This window comes from Hylobates moloch, unplaced genomic scaffold, assembly GCF_009828535.3.
Source record: "Hylobates moloch isolate HMO894 unplaced genomic scaffold, HMol_V3 SCAFFOLD_5, whole genome shotgun sequence".
Classification (NCBI taxonomy): domain Eukaryota; kingdom Metazoa; phylum Chordata; class Mammalia; order Primates; family Hylobatidae; genus Hylobates; species Hylobates moloch.
The window spans coordinates 55,232,663-55,252,734 of record NW_026652280.1 but is presented as its reverse complement, the minus strand read 5'-3'; the positions used below and the strand labels follow the sequence as shown (position 1 = coordinate 55,252,734).

The following is a 20,072-nucleotide window of genomic DNA, read 5'->3' as shown; positions in this document are numbered from 1 at the left end:
AACCTCCACGTGTTCAGCTACCCAGGAGCTCCTAGAACCCTGTCCTTTCGGGTTTTTATGGAGGTTCCATTAAATAGGCATGATTGATGAAACCACTGGCCATTAGCGAGCAGTTTCCCCTTCAGCCCCTCTACTCTCCCTGGAGGTTGCAAATTTGGGCTGAAAGTCCCAACCCCCTAGTCCTGCCTGGTCTTTCTGGTGACCAGCCCCCATCCTGAAGCCACCTAGGGGTTGCCAGCCATCTTTTTGTACATCTTTATTGTACAAGGTCAAAGACCAAATATATATTTCACAATATCACAGGTGAAGTTTATGCAACGTAAGTTATACCTCAATAAAGCTATTTTTTTAAAAAAAGAATAATCAGGAGTTCCCCATTGCTGGAGTACACAAGCAGAAATGGAATGATCTCCTCACAGGGATGCTACAGAGTGGGGGTCTCCACGACCTTAGTACTGGACCTCACTGTCTGACTCAAAGATCTTGTGGCCTTTTGACCCAAAGTGCTGGTGTATACATTTTTTTGTGTGGCTTTCTTCGGTTGCTGGTCAGATGGCTATAATAGAGAAAGCAACGGTAACTACTCTTCCAAATACCTCACTTACAAACATTGAACATAGAATGATTTTCACCTTTCGTCCTGTAAAGGCAGCTCGATGAAGCGGCGTGTCTCCCATGTCATTCAACACATTCACTTCTGCACCAGCCTAGTAAACATGACCACTTTAAGTATCAAGAAATATACAATGGTGAAAATCATTCCTTCAAAATATATTAAAGCCTTAAAAAGTTAAAATTGTTAATATTGTTTAGGTGTCACTACTAACAATAAATTAAATTTACAGTAAAAATAAAAAGTCAGCACGGTGGTGTGAGCCTATAGTCCCAGCTACTTGGGAGGCTGAGGCAGGAAAATTACCTGAGCCCAGGAGTTCAAGGCCAGTCTGGCAATCTAGCGAGACTCCATCTCATATATATATATGTATGTATGTATGTATATGTATATATGTGTGTGTGTATACACACACACATATAGTAGTGTCTATATAGGTTTCCTGAAAGGTAAAATCTACCTGATAGGTAGAAGAATAAAAAGTAAAAAGGTACTTTTCACTAAAAATCTATACACCATTGGCCAGGCGCAGTGGCTCACAACTGTAATCCTAGCACTTTGGGAGGCTGACTTGGGCGGATTGCTTGTGCTCAGGAGTTTGAGAGCAGCCTGGGCAACATGGTGAAAGTCTGTCTCCACAAAAAAATACAAAAACATGGTCGGGCGCGGTGGCTCAAGCCTGTAATCCCAGCACTTTGGGAGGCTGAGGCGGGCGGATCACAAGGTCAGGGGATCGAGACCATCCTGGCTAACATGGTGAAACCCGTCTCTACTAAAAATACAAAAAAATTAGCCGGGCGTGATGGCGGGCGCTTGTAGTCCCAGCTACGCGGGAGGCTGAGGCAGAAGAATGGCGTGAACCCGGGAGGTGGAGCTTGCAGTGAGCTGAGATCGTGCCACTGCACTCCAGCCTGGGCGACAGAGCAAGACTCCGTCTCAAAAAAAAATAAAAATAAAAATAACATTAACCAGGTGTGGAGGCATGTGCCTATAGCTCCAGTATTTGGGGGACTGAGGCAGGAGGATCACTTGAACCTGGGAGGTCAAGGCTGCAGTGAGCCGAGATTATACCACTGCACTCCAGCCTGGGTGACAAAGTGAGGCCTGTCTCGATTAAAAAAAAAAAAAAAATCCATATACCTTCACTCTACTTAGAAGCAGTCATATTGAAAAAAGGAGAATGATCTCTGAATGAAATACCACATTTCCTCCATTATCAATTTAATAAGTTTTCAGGAAAAAAGATGCCATTATTTAAATGTACAGATGACTTGTAAGATGCAACCAAATTTCAGAACTATCAGAATGTGAGAAGTTATTCATCATAGAATTAAGAAATATGAGCTCTCAATTCTCTTTAAATACAGTGCTAAGAGATTGTGACATTGTTTTTTTCTTTTTTTTAACTTTTATTTGTGTATTGAGATTGTTTTTTAATTATTTAGGGTGTACTTTGGTTATTTTTTCAACTGTCACACTCAAAAAACTGAAAATAAAATCTTCAATATGCCCACTTTTATAATTTTTAAAAGCTAGTAATAAAAAATTTAATGATTAAACACACAATTTTAATCAGGCTAACCTAATTCATGTATTTATTTAATAAAGAAGAATTAAGTGTCTTAAATGATGAAATATTGCTTTAAATAAGTCACTATGGCTCAGAAGGCTTTTCTAAGACTTTCATCTTAAGATTTCCATAACAATAATATTTACTGTAGTCATTAAAAATTAAAGTCATAAATAGACCTTCAACAGATCCTGGACCACTTGTCTGTGTCCAAAATAGCATGCCAGATGTAGAGGTGTCCAGCCCAAGTTAGACTTACTTCTTCCTAAAAATGGAAAAATATAAGGTATTTTTAGGTTATATTTAGGTAATTTTACAACAAAATTAACTTCTCCATAACAAGCTACCTCAATACTCTCCTATGCATTGCTGATGAGTGAGAGGCAAGATATGTGACCAGGAAGTGTAATGGGTGTAAAGGACGAGAACTCACAAGGTGCAGATCTGGTGCCACCTTCTGACTCGATGTCCTCACCTCTAAAAGGATAGAGGGAGACAGGACGGGGGTTACATTCGAGCTAGATGATCTCTAGCAGCTTCTTGACTCTAGGGCTCCGAGTCTTTAATCATCTTGCCATCTTCAGGTCAAGAGGGGTTTTCTTGACATAGTTCAGGAAGAGCAACTCTCTTTGAAAACCTGTATCAGGAGGGTGGAAGGAGGAGCTGAAGGCAGTGCACAGCAACTCTCTGTACACCTGTACCACATCAAGAGTCAGTAAAGGATATTTCCTGCAGCACCTGTGATATGGTTTGGATTTGTCCCCACCCATATCTCATGTTGAATTGGAATGGGGGCCTGGTGGGAGATGATTGGATCATAGGGGCAGATTTCCCCTTTGCTATTCTCGTGACAGTGAGTGAGTTCTCAGGAACTCTCTGAAAGTGTGTGGTTGAAAAGTTTCCTGAGGCTTCCCTGTCAAGCTTCCTGGTAAGCCTGAGTAACTGTGAGTCAATTAAGTCTCTTTTCTTCATAAATTACCCAGTCTCAGGTAGTTCTTTATAGCAGTGTTAAAATGGACTAATACGATTTGGAAAGCTGTGAACTCTACAGCTAGTGCCTGAAAGTGGAGTCTTTGACTTCAGATAAAGTCTCAGTTAATGAGGATATTGGGTTGCCAAGGTGAAAGAGAGGACCGAAGTTAAAGGCAATGAAGTGTCAGATCCTAGCAGCAGAGCTGAGGAAAGGCATAAACAACTGAATGTTGCAAAAACTAAAACTACAAATTCAATTTAGCAAAAAAGATATTCAGGGCACTGTTTAGAGCTGAGATAGCCCAAAAGCTTCCCAAAATTCCCAATCAGACTGTAGTGAATACAGCCCTATCAAATCCCAAAGTCACCTGCCCTGATGGGGCTGTTACAGCCCAAGAACATGTTATTCCAGGGACCACTGCAGGGAAGGAGCGATTGTTTCATAGCTACTGTAGACTGCAGTACCTCACTTACATGACACACTGCCCTCAGCTCCTGGATTCCAGGATCTGAACCCACAGAAACCTCAGCCAACAACCTCAGCACACCCACAACAGGCCTCTAACAACCCTCCAAGGGACTGCAGCTGCCAGCAGTGTCCCTGGGATTGTTTGCCATTTACCCAAACTCCTACATCTGTTTCCTCTCAAGTGTGTGTCCTGTGGAACCCCTAATTACACAGTCAATAAATTCCAGAGCCTCGGTCTCTTTCACTGAACCTATCTTTTGCTTTCTGTTCTTAGTGAAACCTAGCTCATCCTGAAAAGGATCTCCCCTTCATTCCTCAGGTGGGGTCCCCCATCCCCCCTGTACCTCACTGAACAGAAGTTGTGTGAACCTCCACATCAAAACTCCCACTGCTGGCTGGGCCATGGTGGCTCATGCCTGTAATGCCAGCATTTTAGGAGGCCAAGGATGGCAGACTGCTTGAGCCCAGGAGTTCAAGACCAGACTGGGCAACATAGAGAAACCCCATCTCTACAGAGAATTAAAAAATTAGCAGGCCTGGTGGTGCACACCTGCAGTCTCAGCTACTCCAGAGGCTAAGGCGGAGGATCACCAGAGCCCAAGAGGTCAAGGCTGCAATGATCCGTGACTGCGCCACTGCATTCCAGCCTGCACAACAAAGCAAGACACTGTCTCAAAACAACAACAAAAAACCGACTACTGCCTTTGGTTGATGACTTCTCCACTCACATCACAGCTCCTCCTTTGAGGTTTCTGTCATTAAGCCAAAGCTCTTGCGCATGCCTTCTCTGCTGCCATCTGCCAGCCTCCCAGTGATCTGCCCCTCACCAAATAACTTTGGGCAGCATATTCTTTCACCCCATTGCAAATCCTGCCACCATCCTCAGGGGGTCAACTGCCTATTCAGCACCCTGGTCTCTCAGTTTCTCAGCTTCCCTCATTTCTCACAAACCGTGCCTCTGTTTAAGGTCAGGGACCCACTGCCAGAGCCACAGCCTGGGTGCCATCATCACCCCTGGACTCAGAACACAGAAAGTCACTTTCCCAAGCACTCCCAACTTTCCAGCCTGTCCACACAGCTATCCCCCAGACTTTCTTTTCAACTTATCCAGCCCCCAGCTCTAATCATTTTCTTTTTTCAAGAAAGGGTATCCCTCTGTCACCCAGGCTATAGGGCAGTGGCACAATCACAGCTCACTGCAGCCTTTACCTCCTGGGCTCAAGCAACTCTCCCACCTCAGCCTCCCGAGTAGCTAGGACCACAGGCATGCGCCACCACACCTGGCTAATATTTGGATTCTTTTGTAGGGATAGCGTTTTGCCATGTTGCCCAGGCTGGTCTCAAACTTCTGAGCTCAAGCGATCCTTTAACCTCAGCCTCCCGAAGTGCTAGGATTACAGGGGTGAGCCACTGCACCAGGCCTAATCACTTTCATGTATATGTAAATACCCTCCATCTTCACTTCCTTCACTAAATTCAGTGTCTATTCGTTAATCCCTCACTTCAGCATTTCTTTATCATATCCTGAAAATCCTGGCATCACTATAATATCTGTCACAGTAGCCTAAAAAAACTCCAAAGCCTGATAAGTACACGAGCCCAGTTTCTCCATAACAACACCCAGGTCGCTAACCAACGGTGAAGAAAAACAAGAGCCCTGTGGATTTACACACCATAAACTCAGGATCTCACACTAGCTGAAGGCGCTTCTATAAGGCCCTGTCCAAGCATCTCTCATATATTTCAACAAAAAGTAATTCAGTCCTTCACTAGTCCCCTCAAGCCTTTTACCCAGACAACTCTACCTTAGCAAATGACATATTTCAGCTTCACAGAGAAAATAGAAGCTTTCATAGAATTCCCTGGGCTTCCAGCACCAAATCAACCATCCCAACTATATCTACAGGCACTCTGCTAAACTTTCCTCCCGAGGTCTAAGACTAACCGTTCTCCCTGGATCCTGGAGCCCATCCCTTCCTGCTTCTCACGCCCTCCTTTTTTGCCTGTCTTCAACCTCTCCCCCTTTAGTTGCTGATGGGAAGGAGTAAGAACCCTGGTCTCTCCCATCTAACGAGGAAACACAAATGAAACCCTCCCTGCTCCGTGCTCCCTGGCAGCTACTGTGCCCCTCACTCTCCCCATTCTACCCTTCACTGGTAGAATGTTTCTACCTAACATTCCTTCCTGTCAACCCCCACCCATTGCAGATGAGGCTCATCTCCCACCAGGTCATGAGCACTATCCTCAATTTTTATCAAGAAATGCTGTCACTGGGTCCCAGGGGCAGGTTTCCAACACCACTGCATCACAGGACAGCACGGCCACATTCTTCCCTGGCTGCCACAGCCCTGTACCCTGTGGGTCCTCTCATTTCTCTGGCACTACTTTTCCATATCCTTTGGAAAATTTATTTTCCCCGACTAGTCCATTACTGGTAACTTCAAAAATGGTACTTCAGCCAGGCATGGTAGCTCACACCTGTAATCCCAGCACTTTGGGAGGCCAAGGCGGATAGACTGCTTGAGGTCAGGAGTTCAAGACGAGCCTGGGCAATGTAGTGAAACCTTATTTCTACAAAAAATACAAAAGTCAGCCAGGCATGGTGGCGCACACCTGCAATCCCAGCTACTCCAGAGGCTGAGGTGGGAGGATCACTTGAGCCTGGGAGTTCAAGGCTGCAGTAAGCCATGATCACACCACTGCACTCCAGCCCGGGTGACAGAGCAAGACACTGTCGCAAAAATAAAAAAAAAAAAAGAAAGAAAAAGAAAAAAAGGAAGTATTTCATGGCCCTCTTCCACTGCTTCCATTGTTTCTGTGCTGTTGATTTCAAAATCCATTATTTCCATCTCCAAAGTGTCCACTAGACATCTCCATTGGGCTGGGCAAGGGTTCCTCACGCTCAGAAAGCACAAAGCTGAACTCACCTGTCGTCCTCCGTACACACACTCACAGGAACCACCGGGCCCCTCCCACATGTGTGTTCACAATGGATGGCCCCTCATTCCCCTCCTCACTCAATAGCAGCAGCACCTTCCTGCTTTCTCCTTTTCACCCCACATTCAATTAACTCAACTGACTCCAACTCCTAAATATTCATTACATCTAGTTTTCTCCATTGCCACTGCGTCTGCCCCCATCCAAACCACACTGTCTCCTCTCACTTCCTATGACAGCTTCTGACCTGGTGTCCTCACATATAGTACTTCCAAATAGGATTCTGGATCAAGAAATCAAAATTTCCAAGATCCAGCCAGGCACTGCAGCTCACACCTGTAATCCCAGCACCTTGGGAGGCCAAAGCAGGCAGATCACTTGAAGTCAGGAGTTGGAGACCAGCCTGGCCAACATGGTGAAACCCTGTCTCTACTAAAAATACAAAAATTAGCCTGGTGTGGTGGTGGGCGCCTGTAATCCCAGCTAGTTGGGAGGCCGAGGCACAAGAATCGCTTGAACCCAAGAGGTGGAGGTTGCAGTGAGCCAAGATCGCGCCCTGCACTCCAACCTGGGCAACAGAGCAAGACTATGTCTCAAAAAAAAAGAAAAAAATTTCCCAGATCCTACATTTATTCTTAAAATACTTCAAACAGGTTTTATACTCTTTAACTACCTACAGATATCTAAAAGGATGTGTTCAATGAATAAGAAATGTCAAGCTTTGGAGTATTTACAAAGAACAGTACACTATACATAATATTAAAACACTAAAACACCAGCAGGTATAACTGGGGAATATTCGAATAACTTCACATTTGGACCTCCTAGTAAAGTGACAGCACTACATAGAATTGTGTGTTGAGACTGCCAATGTAAGTACTTAGGTTGCTTCCAAAATTTATTATTTCTTGGAACATCACTCACAGAATTTACAAAAAGTATATTATGCATATACATATTAATATTTATTTGCAAGAATGACTCACACTAGCAACAGACAGGACCATGAACACATACTTGTAACACAACACCAGCTACAATTAAAACGAATTCTATCCTCTCCTAGACCCTAAAAACGCTAACCTTCACTTTCCACTCACATCAGCCCTTCTTTCCCTCACTTTCAACTTGACATCAGTGAATTCCTTCCAAACAGTAACATCTGTATGTTGACTGTTAACCTTTAATTCTTGCAGGAGAATTAATTTATGCCATTTTCCCAATTTGTCATGATTTGGAAAAACAAGAAAGAAAGGAAAGAAAACCAAGAAATGCCAGGAAGGAACCCCCCACATGGAAACACTATTCACGCCTGGTCTTGCCCACCCCTCCCCACTCCCTTAAGAACTGCATATCATCTGACTTTGTCACCTTCTGCATCAACCCTTCAAACTGCCCTTAAGATAAAGTCTGACTGACAGGTATAATGAGGTGAAAATTGAAAAAAAATTAACATATTTTTCAGCTTTACATTTCCAAGTAATGACTTTCTCCTAATTAGCCTGAGGCAACCGTGGGTGGAGGTGGGAAGGGCAGACAGAAAAGGGTCACTGAGGATGATCAAATGTTTTGGCATTCAAAATAGAATCCTGAGGTAAAGATAAAGAGCCAGTCTTTGCCGAAGAATAGGGGGAAATTTTATACATTTTTTATTTTTTAAATATTTGTTTCCTCAGATCATTCTCCATAACAAAGACATTTTAAAATTCCTTTTACCAACTCAGTTTCTAGACAACCCAGATCCTCAGATCACAGTTTCTTCCCTATTGCAAAGATGCTATTTCTTCCCCACTGAGGGTGAGGTCATGAGGTTTGCTGCCCTGGTACAGGAGAAGGAAGTAGCAAAAAGAACAAAATATCCATCTGAAGCCAGCCCTTTCTGGGACTGAGGAACTATGGAAGAAAAAAAGACAAAAGCTGAGACACGTGGCTCTGCATCTTAAACTCGGAAAGTGGGATACATTGAGGAGACACAGCGAACAGGCAAGCTGCTTCCAGGATGCAGGAAAAGACCCCCTCTAGGTCGCCCATCTTAGCACTTCCCTGCCAGGTGCCACATCAAAGCAGACTCTGTAAGGTGTCCTGAGGGAAGGCTACATTTTGGCTAACCAGAGCTGCTGTAGGTTCCCCCATGTCACTAGCTCCCACATGCCACTCTCCCAAGAGGGGAACAGGAGGGTGTCTGCATTGAACCAGCAAGCCTAGGCCAGGTGTCAGATGAAGATGTGACAGAGGGTAACACAAGCCAACATGAGAGTCTCCTGATACGGCCAAGGAGCCTTACCTATGCCACACAACACACTGAGAGACATGAGTGACTTTCTACCTGAGTTTCACGTCAGCCTCCAATGCTTAAGGAGCACCAGGACGACAAGGGTGGCTGAGGAACCAAAGCCAAGTCACAGATTCGAGGAAACTGTGCCTCTCCACCGCAGGAACACACAGCAAGGCTCGCCTCTACACTCAAACACCAAGTTAGAGGAAATACAGGGGAAGGGAGATCAAGACTTTATCGAAAGGGCTACTAAAAAAAGTATGGCTAGATGCAGTGGGTCACACCTGTAATCCCAACACTTTGAGAGGCCGAGATGGGAGGATCGCTTGAGACCAGGAGTGCAAGACCAGCCTGGGGAACATAGCAAGATCCCATTTCCACAAAAAATACAAAAATTAGCCAGGCGTGGTGGCATGTGCTTATAGTCCCAACTACTCTGGAGGCTGATGTCTGACAAAGGCTTGAGCCCAGAAGTCTAAGGCTGCCATGAGCTGTGAGTATGCCACTGCACTCCAGCCTGGGCAACAGAACAAAACCCTGTCTCAAAACACACACACACACACACACACACACACACACACACACGCACACACGCACACACACACACACACACAAAAAGACAGAAGTACCCAAAGACTAACGTTTACTCTCCCCACACCTCCCAGAACATGAAGAGGTTTATTACAATACCAGAGCCATTTTAGAGAACACATTTTATTTCTCTGCACATTTGATGCAAGGTTGTGATGTACTGGCCCCTTTGCTATACAAGGCACATTATGACTTGGCTGCTATGTTGTTTCTTCTTCCGTGAACCATTTTTTCTTCTCTGTCATCACCTGGTTAACTCCCACTCTTTCACATTTCACCTTAGAATGGTTTCCTCCAAGAAGCTAATCCTTTAAGTTCCAGTTCCACACCTCTCCCATGATACCTGCACTTCCACATCCTGGTGCGTATTTTGTAATGCAGACTAGTCTGATCTATTAATCTACTACACTAGGCTCAATAAGGGCAAGGATCCCGACTGCCTCTTCATCATTATCTCCAGGGCACACAATAAACACTCAAACCTGCTGGGTCAACTGCAATGTCTTCAAGAAGAAAAAAATTATCATAGAATGTATTCTGTGGGCTAGGGTCACCCTTGTGGCTTGTAATATTTGGGATCCATAACAATTTTAAGAATGGACCTCAGTTTCTCTGACCTAGAGGGGGGCTAGGAGAGACATTTCCTCCAATCTGTGGGTTCTTCCTAGCATGAGAGATAGAGATTAATTACATGATAGATCAGAAACGTTAGCATTAAATAAATGCTAAGGGTAGTGCAGACTCATAAGAGAAAGCTACAAAGTTTACCTTTGCAATTAATGTCAGCAATCACTTCATTCCTCGCCATGGTCTCTAACAGTTGTCTTACTTCTTCAGCATTGCCATTTCTGGCATGATGGAGAAGCTGTTGCTCCGCTTCTGTGCTCATTTCTAGATTAAGAAAATAATAACATTGCTATTATCTAAAAACATAATTAGCTTTTAGATATCACCTGCTAATATAGAAAGGGGAAAGAATCCTCCTTTTGCAGCTGATAAGACGGACACAACTGAATAAATCCGTTGCAGGGTGAGAACTTGAGCCTGAGACCCCTTGCCCTTCCTATTATTATTGAAGCAGTATATGAGACACTTGGGCAAGTCTCTTAACTTCTTAAGGCCTTAGTTTCCTCATCTGCAAAATACAACCAACCCCATAAGCTGTTTGTTGTAAGATTATGTATGTGAAAGCATTCTGTCAAATACATAGTATTATGCAAATAGTTATTAAAAATTAGACATAAAAGGAAAAAACAAAATTAGACATAAAGTCAAAGTATGACCATTCATATAGGAATAGTGTAAGACTAACATGTAAACTAACACATTCAAAACTGCGCAAAAAATCATTCTGAATAGAAACTCATTAAAGATAAATGCCCTGTCAAAATGAGCAAATATTACAAATAGCAATTCCCAGAAGTATGTCATTCTTACTAATAATCAAATAAATAAAAATCATTCAAACACAAGTGATATTTTTCTTGCCCATTGAATTAGCAAAAATAAAAAAAGACAAGAAACAATGCTGGCATGGGCAGGAAATAGCACTCCTGTAGACTGCTAAAATGAATATAAATGCATACAACCTTTCATACATTACAGGTGGAGATCAGCAATTTGGCAATATCAAATAAACTTCAAAATTCATATATACCATTTACTTTGTCTGGGCAACTCTATTTCTAGAAATTTATCCTGCGAAAACATTTACACAAGATTTTTTTTTATTTCAATGTTTATTTTTCCCCTCACTTTTGCTGTCATCTTACACAAGATTATTTTGAAACCATGCTCATAAAGATTACATTATTTGTAATAGTGGAAAAGTTAGAAACCACTCCATGTCATCAACAGGGGACTGGTTAAATGCATCTTCCAGTGAGGCTAAAAGAGACGGGCTGTATAGGCTGGTGACTGGATGGGTTTTGAAGGCATGGTTTCAAAACAGAGCAGACCAAACAGCTTGTCTCCAGCCCTCTTCCCCTAATCAGCATTTCTTATGCTGGCAAGCCAGGCTTTACCCTCTATGAGACTTAGCTAGTTATATTCCCTAAAGTACAAGAGAGACACCAGGAGCTCCCAGCAAGTGGCCAAGCCAGGCAAACCTTATAGTGAAGTTAGCAGTCAACAGAGCCCACCCACTCTCTGTTTTCAATCAACTTTCTAGCTCCCCACTCTTAAACATGCAAGACAAAGACCAAAATCAAAGAGGAAGAAAAGCAACCTAGAGAAAACAAGGTATCAAAGAAAATGTTAAAAAATAATAACAAATATCCTTAGATAATAAACGACATTCTGTTCTGTAACAAAAGCAAGATGCTATTTAAACAAAAAATAAAGCTTGAGAAAAAGAATTTTGGAAATAAAAACAGCAAAAATTAAAACTTCAATAAAAGAGGTGGAAAATAAGTTAAGAATATCTCCTAGAAAATAAAACTGTTAAGAAAATGGGAGATAAAAGATGAATGTTGGCCAGGCACAGTGGCTCATGCCTGTAATTCCAGCACTTTGAGAGGCTGAGGCGGGTGGACCACTTGAGCCCAGGAGTTCAAGAGCAGCCTGGACAACATGGTGAAACCCCAACTCTACAAAAAACACAAAAATTAGCTGGGTCTGGTGGTGCACACTTGTAACCCCATCTACTCGGGAGGCTGAGGCAGGAGAATTGCTTGAACCTGGGAGGTGGAGGTTGCGGTAAGCTGAGATCACGCCACTGCACTCCAGCCTGGGTGACAGAGTAAAACTTGGTCTCAAAAAAAAAAGAATGTTAAGAGAATTGGTCTGGGAGGTCGAACATTGAAACAGAAGTTCTAAAAAAAAGAAAAGAGAGAGACAGAGAAACTAAAGAATTTATTTGGCAGGCCGAGGCGGTAGGATCACTTGAAGTCAGGAGTTTGAGACTAGCCTAATATGGTGAAACCTCATCTCTACTAAAAAAAAAAAAAAAAAAAAAATTTAGCCAGGTGTGGTAGGGGAGGCCTGTAGTCCCAGCTATATCAGGAGGCTGAGGCAGGAGAATTGCTTGAACCCGGGAGGCAGAGGTTGCAGTGAGCTGAGATCACACCACTGCACTCCAGCATGGGAAACAGAGCCAGACTCCATCTTAAAAAAAAGAATTTAAGGGAGTCTTACAGCATTGAAAGGCCTAATGAGAGCCCAACAATTCTGGAAGATTTCTGATCTACAGCCAAAAGAGAACCTATGCACATCATCATGAAATTTTAGAACTTTGGTAACAAAAGATACCAGGTAATAAACAAAAGAGCAGGAATCAGAAGGATTTTGACTTCTCTATCACAACATAAGCATCCAAAAGACAACAAAGCAATACCTAAAAGTTCTGGAGGAAAATTATTTCCAGCCCAATTCTATAACCAGCCAATTAAAAGTAGGAGTAGAATAAGGACATTTTTAAATATACCAGTATGTAAATTTATTTCCCACACACCACTTCTCAGGAAGCCAACGGGGTGTAGCTCACCAAAATTAAAAAACCAAGGAAGAGGAAGACATTAGCAAAGACATTAGAAACAGAAAATTAGCAAAGGAATCCCCAGAGTGAGGGGAAACCCCTGATATCTAGCTGTGGGCCTGGCCTAGCTCTTACCCATATTTGGTTTATCTGGCCGACATGCTAAGGATGTTCTGCTGCATGTCCAGCTGAGGGTCCTAATTCCACCCCTTAGAAGTGTTCTCCTTTCACCCACACCTCAGAAATACCTGTGAGCTCAGAGGCAGAAAGTGAAGAGCAGCCTAATCCCCCAACAAATTCCTGGATCCAGGATCCCACATCTGGTCCCTACTATAGCCCTACCAAGCCACCAGCCTGGCTAAAGCCTGTTTCCAGTGCTCGCACAAGGCCTCGCTCAGTGGCTTCCCTTTGAAAGAGCTCTTATAGGCTGGGGGCGGTGGCTCACGCCTGTAATCCCAACACTTTGGGAGACTGAGGCGGGTCTATCACCTGAGGTCAGGAGTTCGAGACCAGCCTGACCAACATGGTGAAACCCCGTCTCTGCTAAATGCAAAAAAATTAGCCAGGCGTGGTGGCACATGCCTGTAATCCCAGCTACTTGGGAGGCCAAGACAAGAGAATCACTTGAACCCAGGAGGCGGAGGTTGCAGTGAGCTGAGATTGTGCCACTTCACTCCAGCCTGGGCAATAAGAGCGAAATTCCATCTCAAAAAAAAAAAAAGAAAAAAAAAGAAAAAGCTCTTATAAACTCTGCAGGAAGCCAAACCCAGGCTCAGGCTGTTTAAAGAAAAAATTATTCAGTGATACTCATTAAAGCATGATAAGGAAGACTTTATTCAAGACCCCCGTGGTAGTTACAAGGACCACTGCAAGACAGTCTTGCAGTGGGGAAGAGAGCTCGAGCTCAACTCTGAATACAGCAAGGACAAGTGGGATTATAGCCTAGGAGCACGGTCAGGGTCAGTGGGTAGAAAAGTACTCAGAGGAAACATCAGGGGCAAAGGGGATTCTGGCTAAACCAAACTAACAGGGTTGTTGCTGAAGACAAGCTAGGGTGGTCAGACACCACCTGGAGGATGGTGGAGGATGAGGAACCTGATCAGATATCAAGGGTGGAGGGTTCTTGCTAAAAAAGGATTTTACAAGGAAGTGCATAGATGGACCTAGCAGAAGGTTCAGAAGTCTGATTAAAGTTTGGCCAAGTAAAGAATCTCTGTCATGACTCAGAATCTTATTTTCAGAGTAAATTTCTGGGGGAACTTCATCTAACAGTGATTGTAATGCCCTTTCTTCAGTTTGCTAATCAGCTTTTATATTAATCCCCTCTGCATTCATTCACCTGTGAAAATATCTAATGTTTTTTAAAATGTTAGCAATATTTATATTCATTGTAACATTATTTATAAAGAAAAAAAATTAGGACCAGGCACAGTTGCTCACTCTTGTAATCTCAGCACTTTGGGAGGCCGAAGAGGGCAGATCATTTGAGGTCAGGAGTTCAAGACCAGCCTGGCCAACGTGGCAAAAAAACTCCATCTCTACTAAAAATACAAAAACTACGCAGGCGTGGTGGTGGGCGCCTCTAAAGCCAGCTACTCAGGAGGCTGAGGCAGGAGAATCGCTTGAACCTGGGAGGCAGAGGTTGCAGTGAGTAGAGATCACGCCACTGCACTCCAGACTGGGCAACAGAGGGAGACTCTATCTCAAAAAAAGAAAGAAAGAAAGAACAAAAAATTAAAGATCCGTCAATAAAAGCTCATTCGCCTAATACTACGAAACCATTAAAAATATTACAGAAGACCCAGCCAGGCAACATGGTGAGACCCTATATCTATAAAAATACAAAAAATCAGCTAGGCATGAGGCTGGGCGTGGTGGCTCATGCCTGTAATCCCAGCACTTTGGGAGGCCAAGGGAAGCAGATCACTAGGTCAGGAGTTCGAGACCATCCTGGCTAACATGGTGAAACCCTGTCTCTACTTAAAATAATAATAATAATAATAATACAAAAAATTTAGCCGGGTGTGGTGGCGGGCCCCTGTAGTCCCAGCTACTCAGGAGTCTGAGGCAGGAGAATGGCGTGAACCCAGGAGGCAGAGCTTGCAGTGAGCCGAAATCGTGCCACTGTAATCTAGCCTGGGCAACAAAGTGAGACTCCGTCTAAAAAAAAAAAAAAAAAAAATTTGCTGGGCATGGTGGCATGAGCCTGTAGTCCCAGCCATTGGGGAGGCTGAGGTAGGAGGATCACTTGAGCCCAAGAGGTCGAGGCTGCAGTGAGCCAAGATCATGCCACTGCACTCCAGCCTGTGTAACAGAGACCCTGTCTCAAAAAAATTTTTTTAATAAAAATATATTATAGAAGAAGCTCGGGGCAATGGCTCAGCACTTTGGGAGGCCAAGGTGGGTGGATCTCAAGTCCAGGAGATCAAGACCAGCCTGAGCAACATGGTAAAACCCCATCTCTACAAAAATACAAAAATTAAGCCAGGCATGGTGGTGCGCGCCTGTAGTCTCCACTACCTAAGAGGCTAAGGTGGGAGGATCACCTGAGCTCAGGAAGTTGAGGCTGCAGTGAGCTGAGATCACACCACTGCACTTTAGCCTGGGCAAGAGTGAGACCCTTCTTCAAAAAAAATAGTAAATAAAAGAAAAAGAAAAAAATGTTTAAATAATTTATAAAACTATGAAATTGCAATATATTGTTAGGACAGATGGTACCTACATAGATTAAGCTCTATATATATTTGCTAAATATTGGCAGAGAAACAGAGGGAAAAGATATCAGGATGTCAACAGTGGTTACTCCTTGTGGTGAAATTATGAATGGTTTTAAATGTCTTCTTTGGTTAGTTGTATTTTCCAAATTTCCTACAATATAAAGGCATTTTATAACTGGAAAATGTAAGTTATTAAAGATAAAACCAAAAAAGCTTCATGTCTAATTAATAAGGCATTTATCACAGGGGATTTTTAAATATATTTTCAATCATGTACATTAAATAAGGAGTGATGGTCTAGACTTGCTGGCATATTACACAAAAGGTTTAATATTCTTTTCATGCCTTTAAAGAATGAATCAAAAAATGTTTGAAGTATCTTCAAAACATACAAGAAGTTTTTTATAACATTTTCCTTAGGTTCTTACTATATTGGGCTTACAGGAAAAAAAAAAGATTAAAAAAATTCTCAAGTTCTGTACGATAAATATGAAAAGGATAAAAATAAATCTATTGGGCCAGGTGCCTTGGCTCACGCCTGTAATCTCAGCACTTTGGGAGATCGACACAGGCGGATCACGAGGTCAAGAGATCAAGACGATCCTGGCCAACATGGTGAAACTCCATCTCTACTAAAAATACAAAAATGAGCTGGACGTGGCGACCTGCCTGCAGTCCCAGCTACTTGGGAGGCTGAGGCAAGAGAATTGCTTGAACCTAGGAGGTGGAGGTTGCAGTGAGCTGAGATCGCGCCACCGCACTCCAGCCTGGTGACAGAGCAAGACTCCGTCTCAAAAAATGAATAAATAAATAAGTCTATTATCTACTTAAACAGTCCATTATAATATATAGACCACAATAGTTACTCATAAATGCTGGAATTGAAACTAAAATTGATTCAACAAATGTTTCTTGAGTATCTACTGATGATAGGGGCTGTTATAGGCACTGGAGGTACGATGATGGATAATATAGTCCCTGCCCTCCAGAACAGGACAAACATGCAAACAACAATCACAACAACATGTGCCAAGTACAGCAATGCACACGGAGCAGTGGCTGCACAGAGGAGAAGGGGAGTGGTTAGCTCTCTGCCAACATTAGTGATTAGATACAGAAAAAGAAAAATGTAAACTGGTGTTTGAATAAGAAGTTCACCAAGATCACAGGCGTGAACAAAATTCCTTGGACACTAGATACATAACAAGGAGATTAACTAATATATGGGATAGAAAATAAACAACACGAGTGAAGATGTGACTCTATTTGGTTGTGGTGAATTTGAGATTCCTGTGGGAAACAGAGATGAAGATGTTCAATAAGAAACTAGCAGGCTGGGCGTGGTATCTCACACCTGCAATCCCAGCACTTTGGGAGGCCAAGGTGGGCAGATAGTTGAGGTCAGGAGTTGGAGGCCAGCCTGGCCAACATGGTGAAACCCTGTCTCTACTAAACATACAAAAATTAGCCAGGGGTGGTGGCACATGCCTGTAGTCCCAGCTACTTGGGAGGCTAAGGCACAAGAATCACTTCAACCCGGGAGGTGGAGGTTACAGTGAGCTGAGATCATGCCACTGCACTCCAGCCTGGGTGACAGAGAGAGACCATGTCTCAGAAAAAAAACAAAGGGCCGGGGGCAGGTGGCTCATGCCTGTAATCCCAGCACTTTGGGAGGCCGAGATGGGCGGATCACCTGAGGTCAGGAATTCCAGACCAGCCTGGCCAACATGGTGAAATGCTGTCTCTACTAAAAATACAAAAATTAGCCAGGCATGGTGGTGGGCCCCTGTAATCCCAGCTACTTGAGAGGCTGAGGCAGGAGAATCCCTTGAACCTGGGAGGTGGAGGTTGCAGTGAGCCGAGAACACATCATTGCACCCCAGCCTAGGCGACAAGAGTGAAACTCTGTCTCAGAAAAAAAAAAAAAAGAAAGAAAGAAAGAAAAAGAAAGTAGCTAGCTAATAACAGTTTAAGTACAAGAAAACAGTTGTAGGTTAGAATTTTTTTTTTTTTTTTGAGACGGAGTCTCGATCTGTTGGCCAGGCTGGAGTGCAGTGGTGCAATCTCGGCTCACTGCAAGCTCTGCCTCCTGGGTTCACGCCATTGGCCTGCCTCAGCCTCCCGAGTAGCTGGGACTACAGGCGCCCACCACCACACCCGGCTAATTTTTTGTATTTTTAGTAGAGATGGGGTTTCACTATGTTAGCCAGGATGGTCTTGATCTCCTGACCTCATGATCCGCCTGCCTCGGCCTCCCAAAGTGCTAGGATTACAGGTGTGAGCCACTGCACCTGGCCTGTAGGTTAGAATTCAAATACCAGCTACTTGGGGGGCTGAGGCAGGAAGACTGCCTGAGCCCAGGAGTTCGAGACTGCTGTGAGCTATAATTGCACCACTGTATTCCAACCTGGGTAACAGAAGGAGATCCTGTCTCTAAAAATAAACAAATAATAAAATAATTTAAATAGTGGGAGTTATCATCATATAAGTGGTCATTAAAATCAAAGGAATAAATGAGAACCCTCACTGGGAGAAAAGCAACATTTATTTAAGGCAAAGGAGGCCAAGGAAGAGGAGTTGGCAAAAAACGACTAAGGGTGGAGAGGGGACACAGAAGAGGGTGGCAGCAACTGAAACCAAGGGAGCAATGTGTTTCAGGGAATGGGATGGGTACAAAAGAAAGGGCAAGAAAGACAAGGCCTGAAAACACCAACTGCTTTGGCAAATAGAAGGCCACTGACGAGCTCCAAGAGTATCTCCAGTGGAATTCAGACAGGCAAAAACATAGGTTTTGGTAAACAGAGGAGTGAATGGGGGATAAAAAGGAGACTGCACCAGACTCCTTTAAAGCAACTTCCTTCTGAAGAGAAAGTAACAGCTTCACTTTTAGGATATTAGACACCTGCGCATGTTTAAAGACTGTAAGGCAAGAGCCAAGAGAGGGGCAAACCTTGGCATACAGGGGAAAGGAGGAACGAGGGATGGAGTGGGATCCTAGAGGAGCCTGAGGAAGAAAAGCCCAAGGGAAGGATGGCCCTGAAGACCAGGAAGGCACTGCACCAAGGCTGGCGGGCAGGAAAGACGGCAAGGATCATGAAGAGGATGGTTAAGGGGCAGGGAGCCGGGGGAGAGCGCCTATCTGATGACTGCCAATTTCCAGAATAAGAAAAGGGACAGATTTGTAGGTACCTGAGGAGGAGAGAGGACTCTTCCTATAAGACAGGATGGTAGGAAAGAAAAAAATGGGTCACGGGGTCAATACAGTCATAGAGATTGTTTTATTGTTTTTAAGAAAGAGAAAGAAACAGAGCCAGTTAAATTTCACCAAGAAAAGGAAAAATCAACAACTTACATTGGCTTATGCCTAAAGCCCACAGGTATCAGTTTTAAGATAGGCATTTGACTAAAACATATTCTTAAAGCAATTTGGATATTCTCTCATGTTCAAAGCAATTGATACTACATATTCAAAGCAATTTGACACTACATGTTCAAAGCAATTGACATTACACGCATCAGAATTAGTCTAGTTGTGCAGCCTAACCACACTCTAAAGATTTTCTGACTATGAAACTTTAGACTTAACCCAATAAGAAATACCTAGAGGATAAATTCCAAAATGCTAACAGGCATTTTCACTGCTTTTCCCTTATAATCTTTTATAACTTTAGAAAGGAATGGCAGGGGTGGGGAGGAGACTGGCACCTTCTCTTATCTCCTCTTGGAAATGAATTAATAAAAATGAAGTACAGGCCGGGCATGGTGGCTCACGTCTGTAATCCCAGCACTTTGGGAGGCCAAGGCAGGTGGATTGCTTGAGCCCGGGAGTTCGAGACCAGCCTGGGTAAACTATCAAGACCCCATCTTTTCAAAAATACAAAAATTAGCCGGGCATGGTGGCACGTGCCTGTAGTCAGCTACTTAGGAAGCTGAGGTGGAAGGATTGCTTGAGCCAGGGAGGTCAAAGCTACAGTGAGCCATGATTGCACCACTGCACTCCAGCCTGTGTGACAGAGTGAGACCCTATTTCAAAAATATTTATATACTTTTTTGAAATATATGTATTTATTTCAAATATATATATTTGAAATATATATTTGAAAAACATATATTTTTGAAATATATATATTTGAAAAACATATATTTTTGAAATATATATATTTGAAAAACATATATTTTTGAAATATATATATTTGAAAAACATATAAATATATATTTGAAAAATATATATTTTTGAAATATATATTTGAAAAATATATATTTTTGAAATATATGTTTGAAAAATATATATTTTTGAAATATATGTTTGAAAAATATATATTTTTGAAATATATGTTTGAAAAATATATATTTTTGAAATATATGTTTGAAAAATATATATTTTTGAAATATATGTTTGAAAAATATATATTTTTGAAATATATGTTTGAAAAATATATATTTTTGAAATATA

At 42.8% G+C, this 20,072-nt stretch overlaps 1 protein-coding gene across 2 annotated transcripts in view; it reads right to left on the bottom strand.

Moving 5' to 3' along the window:
- OSBPL1A (oxysterol binding protein like 1A) overlaps positions 1–20,072 on the bottom strand; it is a 233,523-nt gene that overhangs the window by 202,113 nt on the left and 11,338 nt on the right. For both annotated transcript variants that reach the window (XM_058438552.1, XM_032152621.2), the window contains exons 2-4: positions 10,196–10,318; positions 2,363–2,448; positions 633–707 (exon numbers count right to left, since the gene is read on the bottom strand). In XM_058438552.1, coding sequence (XP_058294535.1) covers positions 633–707; positions 2,363–2,448; positions 10,196–10,316 — 282 coding nt within the window. In that variant the 5' untranslated portion in view covers positions 10,317–10,318. The remainder of the gene's footprint in view (positions 1–632; positions 708–2,362; positions 2,449–10,195; positions 10,319–20,072) is intronic.